General features: G+C 40.0%; 1 protein-coding gene across 9 annotated transcripts in view; it reads left to right on the top strand.

Moving 5' to 3' along the window:
• Nucleotides 1-13,298, top strand: part of LOC105488046 (mitogen-activated protein kinase kinase 5) — a 262,603-nt gene that overhangs the window by 202,309 nt on the left and 46,996 nt on the right. For all 9 annotated transcript variants that reach the window (XM_011751800.3, XM_011751772.3, XM_011751745.3 and 6 more), the window contains 2 exons: nucleotides 453-479; nucleotides 791-823. In XM_011751800.3, coding sequence (XP_011750102.1) covers nucleotides 453-479; nucleotides 791-823 — 60 coding nt within the window. The remainder of the gene's footprint in view (nucleotides 1-452; nucleotides 480-790; nucleotides 824-13,298) is intronic.

Below are 13,298 nucleotides of genomic sequence, written 5' to 3'. Positions count from 1 at the left end.
GTGAGCAGACACTGGCAGGAATCCAAAATTCTAATTTCTGACTATGATTTAATTTCAATTTTAAATAAATCGGTTTTTAATTTAAAAAGAGTGAGCTTCATAACATTAGCAATGATTGCAACATTAAGCCCAGTGTTCACAATCTAGCAATATAAAACATTATTTATATCTGAATCGTAAACAGCCTTTTGAAATGGATTATGGTTTTTCTCCCTATTCTAATACAACCTGGAGGGTACTAAAAAGTGTTGTGTGAAATTAACATTCTGCTGACTTTCGCCTATAAATGAGAAGTGAGCTATTAACATTTGTGTATTTTCATTATGTAAATTGTGTTAACACATGCCCACAAATTGCCACCAGCAATGCAATAATTTTCTCTCAGTGATCATAATGTGTCCAAGTGAGTCATTTTGATTATGACATGCTAATTACATATTGCCTTTTTTCAGATTCAGAAAAACCAGGGATCTTTAATGGTAAGCTTTATGAGTTCAGAAAAAAATTCACTTTTCTTTTTCCTGATGGCTGCTTCCTTTGCATGCTTGAATGCCTTGTTTTAAACTTAGCAAATTGCATTTTGAAGAAAATGCAAACCTTTAACTGCCTGTATTAGATTAGGTACCATTAGAAATAATAGAACATCCTGAGCATCAATGTTTTTATAAGAGTTTGCTGTTGTTGATTAATCTTGCTATATTTTATTGCATTAATGATTTTTTCTTTCCACTCCACTGTAAAGATATTGCATAGAGGCTAATACTTTTTCCTCTCTTCTTTTCCATTGCAGCCTCTCCAGCTTCTGCAGTGCATTGTTGATGAGGTGAGGCATCGTCTTATGTGCTTTCACTCCTAAAGTCATTCCTAATGGTGTGGAAAGCTTATATTTTGTTTCCTAATGAAGCACAATGCCCAACATCCTTGGAGCAAGTTGTGTTGTATGGCTCTGAGCTGTGTTACGTGAACTGGCCTTGTCCTGAATCCCACTCTTCTGATTCTGGCCAAGAAACCCTGCAAAAACAGACTGTCCCGCAGGCTGGTCCTCAGGGGTATCAGATGCCCTAAAGACAAAACACAATAATATTAATTGACCCTCTCCCTGGCCAGATGGGGATGGAGCTGGAAATTTAAATGGTATCATTTTTTTCTGCAACAGTTATTTAAAGTCATTCAGTAGGCAAGGGTCAGAGTTGAAGAGCAAGCATAAGCTGGGTGAAATTTGCCTTCCTTGAGTTATTTACCCAAAGCATATCAGAGCAATAAAAGGGCTCAAAAACTCTAGGTCAACAGTTCAGCTTTAATTTCCTAGTTAGGCATTTTTCTCAGAATATACCCCTAACATGTTGTGTATTCTAGTAGCTGGAAACCTGTATTCTCACATTTTAATTGAGCTTACTTCTGATCATCCTGCTCCATTGAGTTCCACTGTTCCTTTGCCTTCATGAGGCTAATCTGCCTACCTTTCTCTCTCAACCAACTTTGTCTACTTCTTATTCTGACTTTAAATTCCTTTTCTGTAAATCATCAATCTTATAATACACAAGACTTTCAAGAAACATTAACATTTTCTTTAAAAAGTGAGCTTTTTTGGGCTTGGGTTTGCCTACTAGCAATGTTTATTTTTTTAAACTTGAATTTTATAATATTTAAAACACTTGTAATTAGAGAGGAAAGGCAATAAATGATTCAGATAGGAAAGTTTGAAAGAAAAAAATCGTAATTCATAATTATTCCTCTCAATTAAACATCTGCATAACCAGTTATGAGATTTGGGAGAAAAAATAAAGATCCTCCTAGGAAAAAACCAAACATACACACATATCACAATAATAGTAAGAGTGGGGCTCTAACATCCTTAATGGTTGCATCAGTCAGTCCATATATCCCCTACAAGCCATAAACCATGTTGATGTAAAAATGAAGGCATCGTCGTGAAACAAATGGAGGCTCCATTATCTCAAATATCAGACAGACCTCCTGGATCTAATAGCTCATCAATATCCTCTGTCATCTTATATTCCAAAAGCATACTATCCCCATCAGAATCCTCCCAATTTAACTGGTTTTCCTGATGTCCTCCTCCGGTTTTGCTTGGGGAAGTGCCTGGGGAAACTTGCCTACCCAGTTTTGTGCACAGCCTCCTATATTTCCTGGGCTCTCCCGTTGGTCTGCCAGGCTCCTAGGCATCAGAACATCCAGGTAAAGGCATTCCTTGCCAATACTATATGTGTTTCTGGACAGCTCATTTGAAGGTTTTCTGCATCAAATAGATATTTTCATTCCTTATTTAAAGTAGCAGTTATTGCTATTCAATTTAAAATATCTTGTTTAATTTGGGCAAAATCATGAGACTTTTGAAATTACCATAGGGAGATGTTCTATTTAAGGGATGAAGATTGATGAAGAACAATCATGTGTAACTTAAATGGTATATTTTTCTTCATAGCATTTCTTTCTTAGTCAAGAGAAAAATGTAACTTAGACATCTATTCCTATGTACTCTAAAACCATTTTCCTTGTGGAAACTTGGGAAATGAACATTGCCTTTACTAAAACCAGGCTGATCTTGGAACTGAGCTGATATTCTGCAATAAAAGTATTAGGAAAGGATTGGCCAGATGACCTGCCTTAGACAAGATGAATCATAGCATCTCGGAGAGGAAGAATTGGTGGGATTCTGTACTTACTGCGCTTGTCCTGTGTCTGTCAAAATTCTCATTGCTGTGATGCAGTGTTCCTCATAGGGTGGCCCAAGGACTGATCGCATCAGAATTTTTTGTTATATGCAAATTCCTGTCCCCAGATCACTGAATTAGACTTTCTAGGGGTCGTGCCTAGAATCTACTAGTTTCCCAGGTAACTCTCTGCACATTAAAGTTTGAGAACCACTTCTCAAACTTCTCTAACTGCTTGCCAGGGCTAAGTCTTCCCCTTTAGTTCCCACAGGGCGCTTAGCTAGCTAGCTTCATTTGCATCTGACTTTTAGGCCTTTTATTTGTGAATGAATATGCCCAGTTGGGATTTGAGCCGTTTTACTGCTTGGGAGTAGATTTACCCCATTGTGAAATGGGTATCTGATGCTAGTATGTACTATTTCCTGTTAGAGAAAAGTCAGATAAAAAATTACTTCCCCTGAGGGAGCCTAATTCAGACAAGATGGGTATATTTGGTGTCACATACAAAATAGCTGTCAGAAAGCCCAGTGTGACATATTATTGTGTGGATTCAGCTTGACCTCCTGTTACGGCCTGGCAAAGAGTGAAGATGTAGTAAAACACCACTAAGGTGGGCAAGAGCCAGTCCTGGAGTGGCCAAAGATGAATGTTAGAGCCAATCTGGGAGTCAGGAGGTGGAATCATGGAACAAAGCCAGGGTTAGCTACCAGATGTCCAAACAGAAGACACCAAAAACTAAACAGGAGTAAGAATCATGACCTTGAAACTCAGACCACAGATCAGGAATTGGGAGGGTAGCCAAGGTAACAGGAGAATTGAACTCCAATCAGAAATCTGGGTGGTCCAAGTAAATTTTGGTGGGTGGTGTTTTTCTGAATTGGCGCTGGCTAGCTGAGGTGTAAGTGATAGCTTAAAGACATCATCTGGTGCCTCAGAGTTGCTTCTCAATAGAACTTTTTACCTTAAGGTCCTTATGTAATCAGGTCCTCCCTATGTCCCTGAATACCTGCGTTGTAAAGTGCTTTGGTTCTTTATAAGTGATGTGTGTCTATGTGTACCTGAAGCCTTAGCCATCTGATATCTTTGGGGAATAAGTCAGCCCCTATTGTCTAGATAACTGAAATTTATGACTGTAAGCTCTGACAGCGATGAGAAATTTGCATTTTTAGAAAGAAATGTTCCTAAAATCTATTTGTTCTTGGCAGCCTGTTGACGGAGTGTGGTGAATATCATTTAACCTTTTCTCAGTGACTTACTCCCTTGTTCTGAACATGGTACTGAATGTAAACTTTGATGTATTGATGCCCTCCAGGGCTGTAAAATTGTGTGGGGTTTACCTTATTCTTTCACTGAATTTTGCCAACCATTTTGCCAGAGTGTTTGGCGTTGACATTGATGTTTTCGGGCCTCTTGAAGTGTATCGAGCCCTTTGCCCCCAGGCTAACGCGCCTTACGTGGCTATACTGCTCTGCATAGTACTTTTCCTGTGCCCTCTTGTGATTGCCCCTGTTCTCTATGGGTACTCCTCATTCTTGTCGATGGCTACCTTTTGTCCCAACAACCCGACCATCTGTCTTCAGTTTTTTTGTTTGTTTGTTTTGTTTTGTGTTTGAGATGGAGTTTTGCTCTTGTTGCCCTGGCTGGAGTTCTGTGGCACAACCTCCACTCACTGCAACCTCCACCTTCTGGGTTCAAGTGATTCTCCTGTCCTAACCTCCCGAGTAGCTGGGACTACAGACACACGCCACCACACCTGGCCAATTTTTTGTATTATTAGTAGAGACGGGGTTTCACCATGTTGGCCAGGCTGGTTTCGAACTCCTGACCTCAAGTGATCTGCCTGGCCTTGGCCTCCCAAAGTCCTGATTTCATATGGTACTTTTTAGTTTTGCTAAGGTCACTATCATGAGTGCAAAGACCGAAGACAGGCCGGGCACGGTGGCTCACGCCTGTAATCCCAACACTTTGGGAGGCTGAGGCAGGCAGATCATGTGAGGTCAGGAGTTCAAGACCAACCTGGCCAACCTGGCAAAACCCTGTCTCTACTAAAAATACAAAAATTAGCCGGGCAGTGTGGCAGGCACCTGTAATCCCCGCTACTCAGGGGGCTAAGGCAGGAGAATCACTTGAACCCAGGAGGCGGAGATTGCGGTGAGCCAAGATAACTGCACTCCAGCCTGGGTGACAGAGCAAGACACCCTCTCAAAAAACACAAAAAGAAAAAAAAAGGAAAAAGGAGAGGAGAGGAATCTCATGTTCATGAAGTGGGGGCTTAATATTGTTACAACGGAAATACTCTCAAAATTGATCTACAGATTCAGTGTAATCGTATTAAAATCCCAGTAGGCTTTTTTGCAGAAATGGATAAAAACTAATCCTAAAATTCCCATGGAAATGTAAGGGACTCAGAATAGCCAAAACAATCATTGAAAAAAAAAAAAAAAGAAAACAACGTTGCAAGATTTATACTTTCTGATTTCAAAACTTACTACAAAATTACACTGATCAAGATAGTATGGTAGTGGTATAGGATAGACATATGGAATAGAATTCAAAGTCCAGAAATATATATGCATGGTCAATCGTTTTCTGATGAGGATGCCAAGACCATTCTGTAGCAAAAGAATAGTCTTTTCAACATATGGTGCTGAGATTACTGGATATCCATATGTAAGAGAATAAATTTGGACCCCTACCTTGCATCATACACAAAAATTAACTCAAAAAATGGATCAAAGATTTAACTGTAAGAGTAAAAACTATGACACTCTAAAAAGGAAACATAGATGTGAATCTCCATGACCTTAGGTTAGCAATGGTTTCTTAGCTATGACACCAAGAGCATAAGCAAACAAAAACAAAAGGAGGGCCTTATCAAAATTAAAAACTTGTGTGTGTCAGAGGACACTATCAAGACAGTGAAAAGACAACCCACAGAATGGGAAAAAATATTTGCAAATCGTATATCTGATAAAGGCCTGCTATTCAGAATATATAAAGAGCACTTACAACTCAATGATAAATAAAAAGACAAATAGCCCAATTTAAAAATGGGGAGAGGATTTAAATAGACGTTTATCTGAAGAAGATAAACAAATGGTCAATAAGCACATGAAAATATGCTCAACAATTAATTAAGGGAATGCAAATCAAAACCACAATGAGACACTACTTCATGCCCACTAGGATGGCTGTAATAAAAAAAAAAAAAGAAAGAAAGAAAAACAGAAAATGACAAGTAGTGACAAGAATGTGGGGAAATTGGAACCCACATAAATTGCTAGTGGGAATGTAAAATGGTTCCATGGTTGCTGTGGAATACAGCTTGACCATTCATCAAAAAGCTAAACATAGAACAATTATATGACCGAGCAGTTCCACCTCTAGGTAAATATTCATTCAAGAGAATGGAAAACATATGTCTGCATAAAAACTTATACATGAACATTCATAGCAGCATTATTCGTATGTATATGAATACGTATGCTATGAATACATAGCCCAAATGTAGAAAAGAATCCAGAAGTTCACACTGGACCATAAATAGGAATGAAGTACTGATAAATGCTACAATATGAATGTACCTTGAAAACATGCTAAATGAAATAAATCAGACACAAAAAGCCACATATTCTATGAAATGTCCACAGTAGGGAAGTCCATAGAGACAGGAAGTCAATGAGTTAGTGATTGCCAGGGACTGGAGGGGAGAAGGGAATTGAGAATGACTATCATAGGTACAAGGTTTTTTTTTAGGGTGGTAGAAATATTTTGGAACTGGGTTGTTACTTTAAAAGGGTGAATTTTATTTTTTGTGAATTGTCTCTAAATTTTCAATGTCAAAGGGAAAAGTAGAAAGCAGAGAGTTTCTCTGTGATGGCCTGTGTTTAGTTGCTTGGCTGGATAGGATGGGCTTCAGCAGAAGAAAAGAGAAGACACTCTTAAACGACATTCAATTTTGTAGAAGACTACCACAGCTAGAAAAATTTGTATTTTTATTTACTTCAAGAGACATTTATTGAGCTCCTGCTTGGGTTGTGATCTCTACCAGGTGCCGGGATAAATCCCTGTGCTGGATGACTTCATGATCTAGTGGAAGACAAACTCATGAAATAGATTTGATTCATTATATTAAAAACTATAATAAAGCCATGTAAACAGTGCTGTGCAAGGTTGGAAGATGTGGGAAGATAGCAAAGCATCAGAGAGGAGATGATATTTGAGCTGGGCTTTGGAAATACTTTGATATTCACAAAATGAAAGTGGGGAGAAGATTGTCCCAGCAGAGGGAGGGGCACAACCATCGGTGTCTAAGTGTGAGGCAGCTTTGAAGACGAATAGTTGGCCCCAAGTGAAGCTAGAAAAAAATACAGGGAGCATCTCAAATGCTGTACCAAAAAGCATAGGTGTTGCCCTGTAGCCAAGGGAGATGATTGGAAGGTCTGACATGTTGAGATCTGTATTTTTTTCTAAGACAGTTCTATTGAGGTGGGTAGTAGGAGAAATGAGACTGAGGGAGAATCTTAGAAGCTAGCTATTAAATATTGATTGATTGATTGATTGATTGATTGAGATGGAGTCTTGCTCTGTTTGCCCAGGCTAGAGTGTGCAGTGGCACAATCTTGGCTCACTGCAACCTCCGCCTCCTGGGTTCATGCAGTCCTCCCACCTCAGCCTCCCAAGTAACTTGGATTACAGGTGTACACCACCACGCCCAGCTAATTTTTTTTGTATTTTTAGTAGAGATGGTGTTTCACCATGTTGGCCAGGCTGGTCTCAAACTCCTGACCTCAAGTGATCACCCACCTCAGCCTCCCAAAGTGCTAAGATTACAGGTGTGAGCCACCACACCCGGCCTTTAGAGGTTTTTTTAGTATTATTGTTATAAAGGAGGCTCTTCCCTCATTTTTCTCCTCCCTTTCCCAGTCCTCCATTTTCTCATCCCACTTTGTTCAGTGTCACCCTCTTCTAGAACAGAAATGTTAGCTGCCCCTTAGTCAGCCTGACTCACATAGGTAGAAGTGTCTAGCCATGTGGTTAACTTCCATCCTCTTCACTGAGCATCCAGGCTGGGCTGGCATCAAACAGTGCCTCCTTCCACCACTGGTCATCTTCACTAGCATTTCTAGAAAGCATCAGGGGAGCCACGTGCAAGTGGAGAGTCCATGTGAGGCCTCTTGTGAGTCCAGGTGTTTGGTAGGGTAGATGACTGTCTCTATTCATAATGATTCTTTTTAGCACCACCACAATGATGTGCATATGCCAGCCAGGCAGATAAGTAAATAGTAGAGGCTCTCTTATGTCTTCATTAAGTTTTATGGTTAGAGTCATAAGAACTTGCAGAAGACATACACTTTTATAAGTGGGATTTTGTAATGATGAGCTGTTGAATTCAGGGGGTTTTGTCAAGAAAGTCTGTTTCCATCTTAAGCAAATCCACTTTAGTCCTTCTCAAACCTAATGGAGAAAGCCAGCATCTCTCCCCCACACTAGGCACAAAGGCCTCTTCCTAGAGCTGTGGCTTGCCACAGTGCTACCTCTCTATTGGCCCAGAACCCTGGCATTATTACAGTGCTCCTACAAGGGACACTGTGTTTTGAGTATCATATGCATTCCAAATAAACTCTAGGATAAACCACCTGTTCCTGATTGAAGGAGACTGCCCCTATATGGCAACATTTTCTCTCTCTCACCCTCTTCTTATGCTGCTTTCTTTGATCAAGAACAAGAAGAAAGAAATAAGAGACAAAGTAAAGATACACGTAAGTTTTGAATACAGTTGTGCCTTGTGGAATGTGAAAGTTATATTTTTCCCCAGCTTTATTGAGGTACAATGAACAAATAGTGTATGTATTTAAGGTGTACAATGTGATGTTTTGATAAACATATACATTGTGAAAGGATTGCCACAATCAAGCTAATATATCCAACCCCACATACAGTTACTGTGTATGTATCTGTGTGTGTGTGGTGATAACACTTAACAATCTACTCCTTTGGCAAATTTTAAATATATAATACAGGATTATTAACTAAAATCACCATGCTATATTTATCTTATAAAAGTAAGTTTGTACCCTTTGACAAACACCTCCTCATTTCCCCCACCCTCCAAGCCCCTGGTAACCACTCTTCTACTTTGCTACTATGAGTTCAACTCTTTTAGATTCCACATATTAAGTGAGATCATGCAGTTGTTGTATTTCTGTGTCTGACTGACTTAGCACGTTCATCTGTCTGAACCTTCAGGTTCATATGCTGTTGCAAATGACAGGATTTCCTTTTTTAAGGCTAAGATTCCATTTTGGTGTGTGTATCCATACCACATTTTCTTTATTCATCTATTGACTGATCCTTGGGTTGTCTTCATATCTTGATTATTGTGAATAATGCTGCAGTGAACATGGCAGTGCAGATGTCTCTTCAGGATAGTGATTTATTTCCTTTAGATATATACCCAGAAGTTGGATTGCTGAATCATAGTGTAGTTCTATTTTTAGTTTTTTGAGGAACCTCCTGCGTGCCATTTTTCCATAATGGCTGTACCAATTTACATTCCCATGAACAGTGTATAAGGGTTCCCTTTTCTCCACATCCTCACCATCCCTAGTTACCTTTTGACTTTTTTATAATAGCCATCCTAACAAAATGTGAGTTGACATTTCATTGTGGTTTTTATTTGCATAAAAAATAGTATTTCTAAAAGACATTTGCAAATCAGATTGTATCTTCCCATTGGTACAGTAGTTGATTTTCACACATTTCTAAAAGCGCTTGACCCCTTTATGTTGCTCAAAAACCCAACCTATAAAATAGATGAACATGAAGCTATTTTGATTTGGCCAGAGGATGGGAGATTTAGATCTCCACCCCCTTTCCCACACACCTGCATAAGAGAACTAAGAGTTCCATAGATTATAGTTTGGAAACCACTGATGATAGCCCAAAAGTCATTCTGTAAACCTGTGTTAATCCCAGAGCTAGGTACTGGGAATGGAGAGTGAATAAGATGCTCTTGCCACCATTCAAGAGCCGCTACTCTATTAGGGAGGCAGACAAGTAAACAGTCGTATATGCAGATCACTAAACTGCAGGTAGTGTAAGTGGTATGAGACTTGATGGCCTGGGCTCTCAGAGGACCACAGTGACTGTCATTTCAACCACTCACATAAATGGGTATTTACGATGTGGTATTTAACGATGTTTGTAGCCATATAAATTCTATCATTAAAGTGTGGCCAAGGTGCTGGGAAAACAGAGGAGACAACTCAGTGGAGGAGACGGGAGCTACCAGGGAAGCTCTGTAGAAGAGATGAGACTGAAGGATAGCCAATAAGAGTTAGCCTTGGAGAGATCTGAGGCCCCTGCAAGGGGTTCAGTATGGCTGGGGTGTTTGGGCAAGTATTACAAGATGAACCAAGGGCCACATTTTGAAGGATCTTTATACCCCATGCTGAGAGATATTTGTAGGGGAGGGAGGATCGGGAGACTGAAAGAGTTTTAAGCAAGAGATCAACATAGCCAGATTTGTGTTTTAGAAAAATCACTGTGGCAGAGCTGTGGAAGATGGATTGGAAAGGACATTGGAAGCTGTAGTTCTGATCAGAAATTGGAGGGGTTTAATCAGGACAGCCTTAGTGTGTTTGAAGGGTATTTAGGAGATGGAACTAACTGCATTTGGTAAGTAACTGGTTATAAGGGAGGGTAGGGAGGTAGGTTCAGGGATGAATCACAGGACTTGGGCAGTCAGGTGCATGGTGGTACCCTCCTGAGATGGGGCACACGGAAAGAGGCATGTTCAAGGGATGAGATGATTAGCATTCTGTTCTTGAGAGATCATCGAGCACCTCATTCAAAACCATATTCGTTCCTGCTCCAGATTCAATTATGAGTTTAACAACTAGACTCTAAGTTCCTAGACATTTTATTTCTATCTTTCTAGTACCGCATCTAACATCCTGTAGGCTCTTGTAAATATTCATCAAATGACATTTCTGCATAAATCTCAACACCTGTTTTTTCAAGACCTCAGAAATACAAATCCAAAAAGTGACAGAGAATATATGATGCCTTAACCTTTTTTTTTTTTTTTTTTTTTTTTTTTTGAGACAGAGTCTCACTCCGCCACCCAGGCTGGAGTCCAGTGGCGCAGTCTCAGCTCACTGCAAGCTCTGCCTCTGGGGTTCACGCCATTCTCCTGCCTCAGCCTCCCGAGTAGCTGGGACTACAGGCACCTGCCACCATGTCTGGCTAATTTTTTGTATTTTTTTTAGTAGAGACGGGGTTTCACCTTGTTAGCCAGGATGGTCTCGATCTCCTGACCTTGTGATTCGCCTGCCTCGGCCTCCCAAAGTGCTGGGATTACAGGCGTGAGCCACTGCGCCCGGCTACCTTAACCTTTATGGTCTACACAGTGTTTCCCCATGTCACATTCTTTCCCCACACACTCTATTTTACAGACAAGGAAACTGAGTGACAATCAAAGGGTAAGGCTCCTTACATTATACTATCATTGATTTGAAGAAAGTAAAAAGTGACCACTGAACATTTTGGCATCAAAGGAAGAGGTTTTCAATAAAGCTATGAAAGAAGACAACTTCGCACTGCAGACATGCTCAAAGGTCATAGGTATTTTGCAACTCAGTTCAGTTTTGCTGTTCATATGAATGACCCCACATCTTTCAGTTAATTGAATTCTATTCTGCATACTCTGTTTAATTTGGCGTGGAGGAACGTGAATCCTTTTAGAAAGATTTCTATTGAAATACAATAAGTTTGGCCCTTAAATATGTTATCTTAAAAAATTCATTCATGTAGAATCACTCATTCCTAGGCAGGGTGCCTGAGAAGCCACTGGGCTATGAAAATAGCTGGTGCTGGGGGGTGGGGGATGCTGATGGCAAGAATGATTGCCTAGTAATACCTCCTGGAAATTCAAAAGTGAGGTTAGGCCAGGCGTGGTGGCTCACACCTGTAATCCTAGCACTTTGGGAGGCCAAGGCAGGCAGATCACTTGAGCTCAGGAGTTCAAGACCAGGGTGGGCAACATGGTGAGACCCCATCTCTACAAAAAAATACAAAAATTAGCCAAGCATGGTGGCACGTGCCTGTAGTCCCAGCTACTTGGGAGGCTGAGGTGGGAGAATCTCTTGAACCTGGGAGGTGGAGGTTCCGGTGAGCCAAGATCATGCTACTGTACTCCAGTCTGGATGACAGAGTGAGACTGTGTCTCAAAAAAAAAAAAAAGAAAGAAAGAAAGAAATGGGATTAACCAACTTCAGAGGAACTAATATCCACTCATCTTTTACCTAAGAGACTTTACCATGATTCTGGCTTCTGAAGTCAGTAAGAAGTAAAAGGAATACCATCCCCCTCCTATTCCCAGCATCCCAAGGATGACCTGTTCCTGTCACAGCACATAACTGCAGGTGGTTAAAGGGAGACAGGACCTGCAGACCCACAGTGTCCAACCACAGTGTCTAGCTCTAACCACTCCCACAAACAGGTTTTTGTGATGTGAGATTTCATGGTACGTGCAGCTGTGTTAGTTAATGACTGAGGCATTAGAAACTCAGTAAGTTAATACAACCATATGCACACAATGGTCCTGTCCTTTCAGCGGTATTGTCAGCTAGACCTGTGTTTCAAATTGTTGGGAATATATTGTTGGGATCCTGAAAACTGATATTCCTCTTTTATGTAAGGCAATCCTTAGAAATCTAATACCTTCTTTGAAAAGTCCAGTGTGTTTAAATTAATTCAGTTTGGCTGGTTTGAAAATTGAAAATAGGTTAGCATTAAGGCCAGGATTCCTTTAGTAATTACTTTTTCTATTGGTAATAACTGTTTCTTTAGAAATGACATTAACATTCTACCAAAACACAGCAGTAATCCAAAAGTTAATGTTCTGTTCATTTATAATTATATTTAATTCATATTTATGAGTTGTCAGAAGGGAGGAGTAAGAAAGAAGTGAGTACAAAATGTTACAGAAGAAACAAGTTATAAGAAAATTTTTTCTTCATAGTCTGAAGGATGTACAAAGTCACTTGAAGTAAAAAAAAATTTTTTTAAACACACAATTATATAAAATTAGATTTTATTAACTTGCTGAAAAAAATCTGTATTTTTATTATTTCCAAGTGGCACTGAGTGAATGCAGCCAATAGACCTCATCCATTTCTTCTTTTTTACTAACCCAAATATTATCATAAACATCCCCATAATTTTGATTTAGTAAGTCAATTAGATTTGTGGGGATTTTTTAACCAGAAAAAATTCTGCATCTTTAGGCAGTCATTGAACAAGTAGCTTTGTGTTCCTTTGAATCGTCCATGAAGCCTGATGTATTATTAATGAATTAATTTCTTGGTGGTGGAGGCCTGTGAATAGCGGTCTGTGAATGGGCAGTTGCCTGGTGGGGCCAGTTTTGGCTGCTGTCATTTAACATGTGTTGCTCTATTGTGAAGTCTTACCCAGCCATAGGACAATGCTCATTTAATCCACCATGATGGGACCTACACACCCTGAGCCCAAGTTGGATGCCAGGGTCAGTTACCCAGCAGCTTGGGCTGGGGGCACTGCTCTGCTTCACTGCCGAGTTGCTGTAATCGTTTTGCCGGC

The sequence above is a fragment of the Macaca nemestrina genome, chromosome 7, assembly GCF_043159975.1.
Source record: "Macaca nemestrina isolate mMacNem1 chromosome 7, mMacNem.hap1, whole genome shotgun sequence".
NCBI lineage: Eukaryota > Metazoa > Chordata > Mammalia > Primates > Cercopithecidae > Macaca > Macaca nemestrina.
Note: the sequence above shows the minus strand (reverse complement) of the source record. Positions and strands in the feature narration are given on the sequence as shown.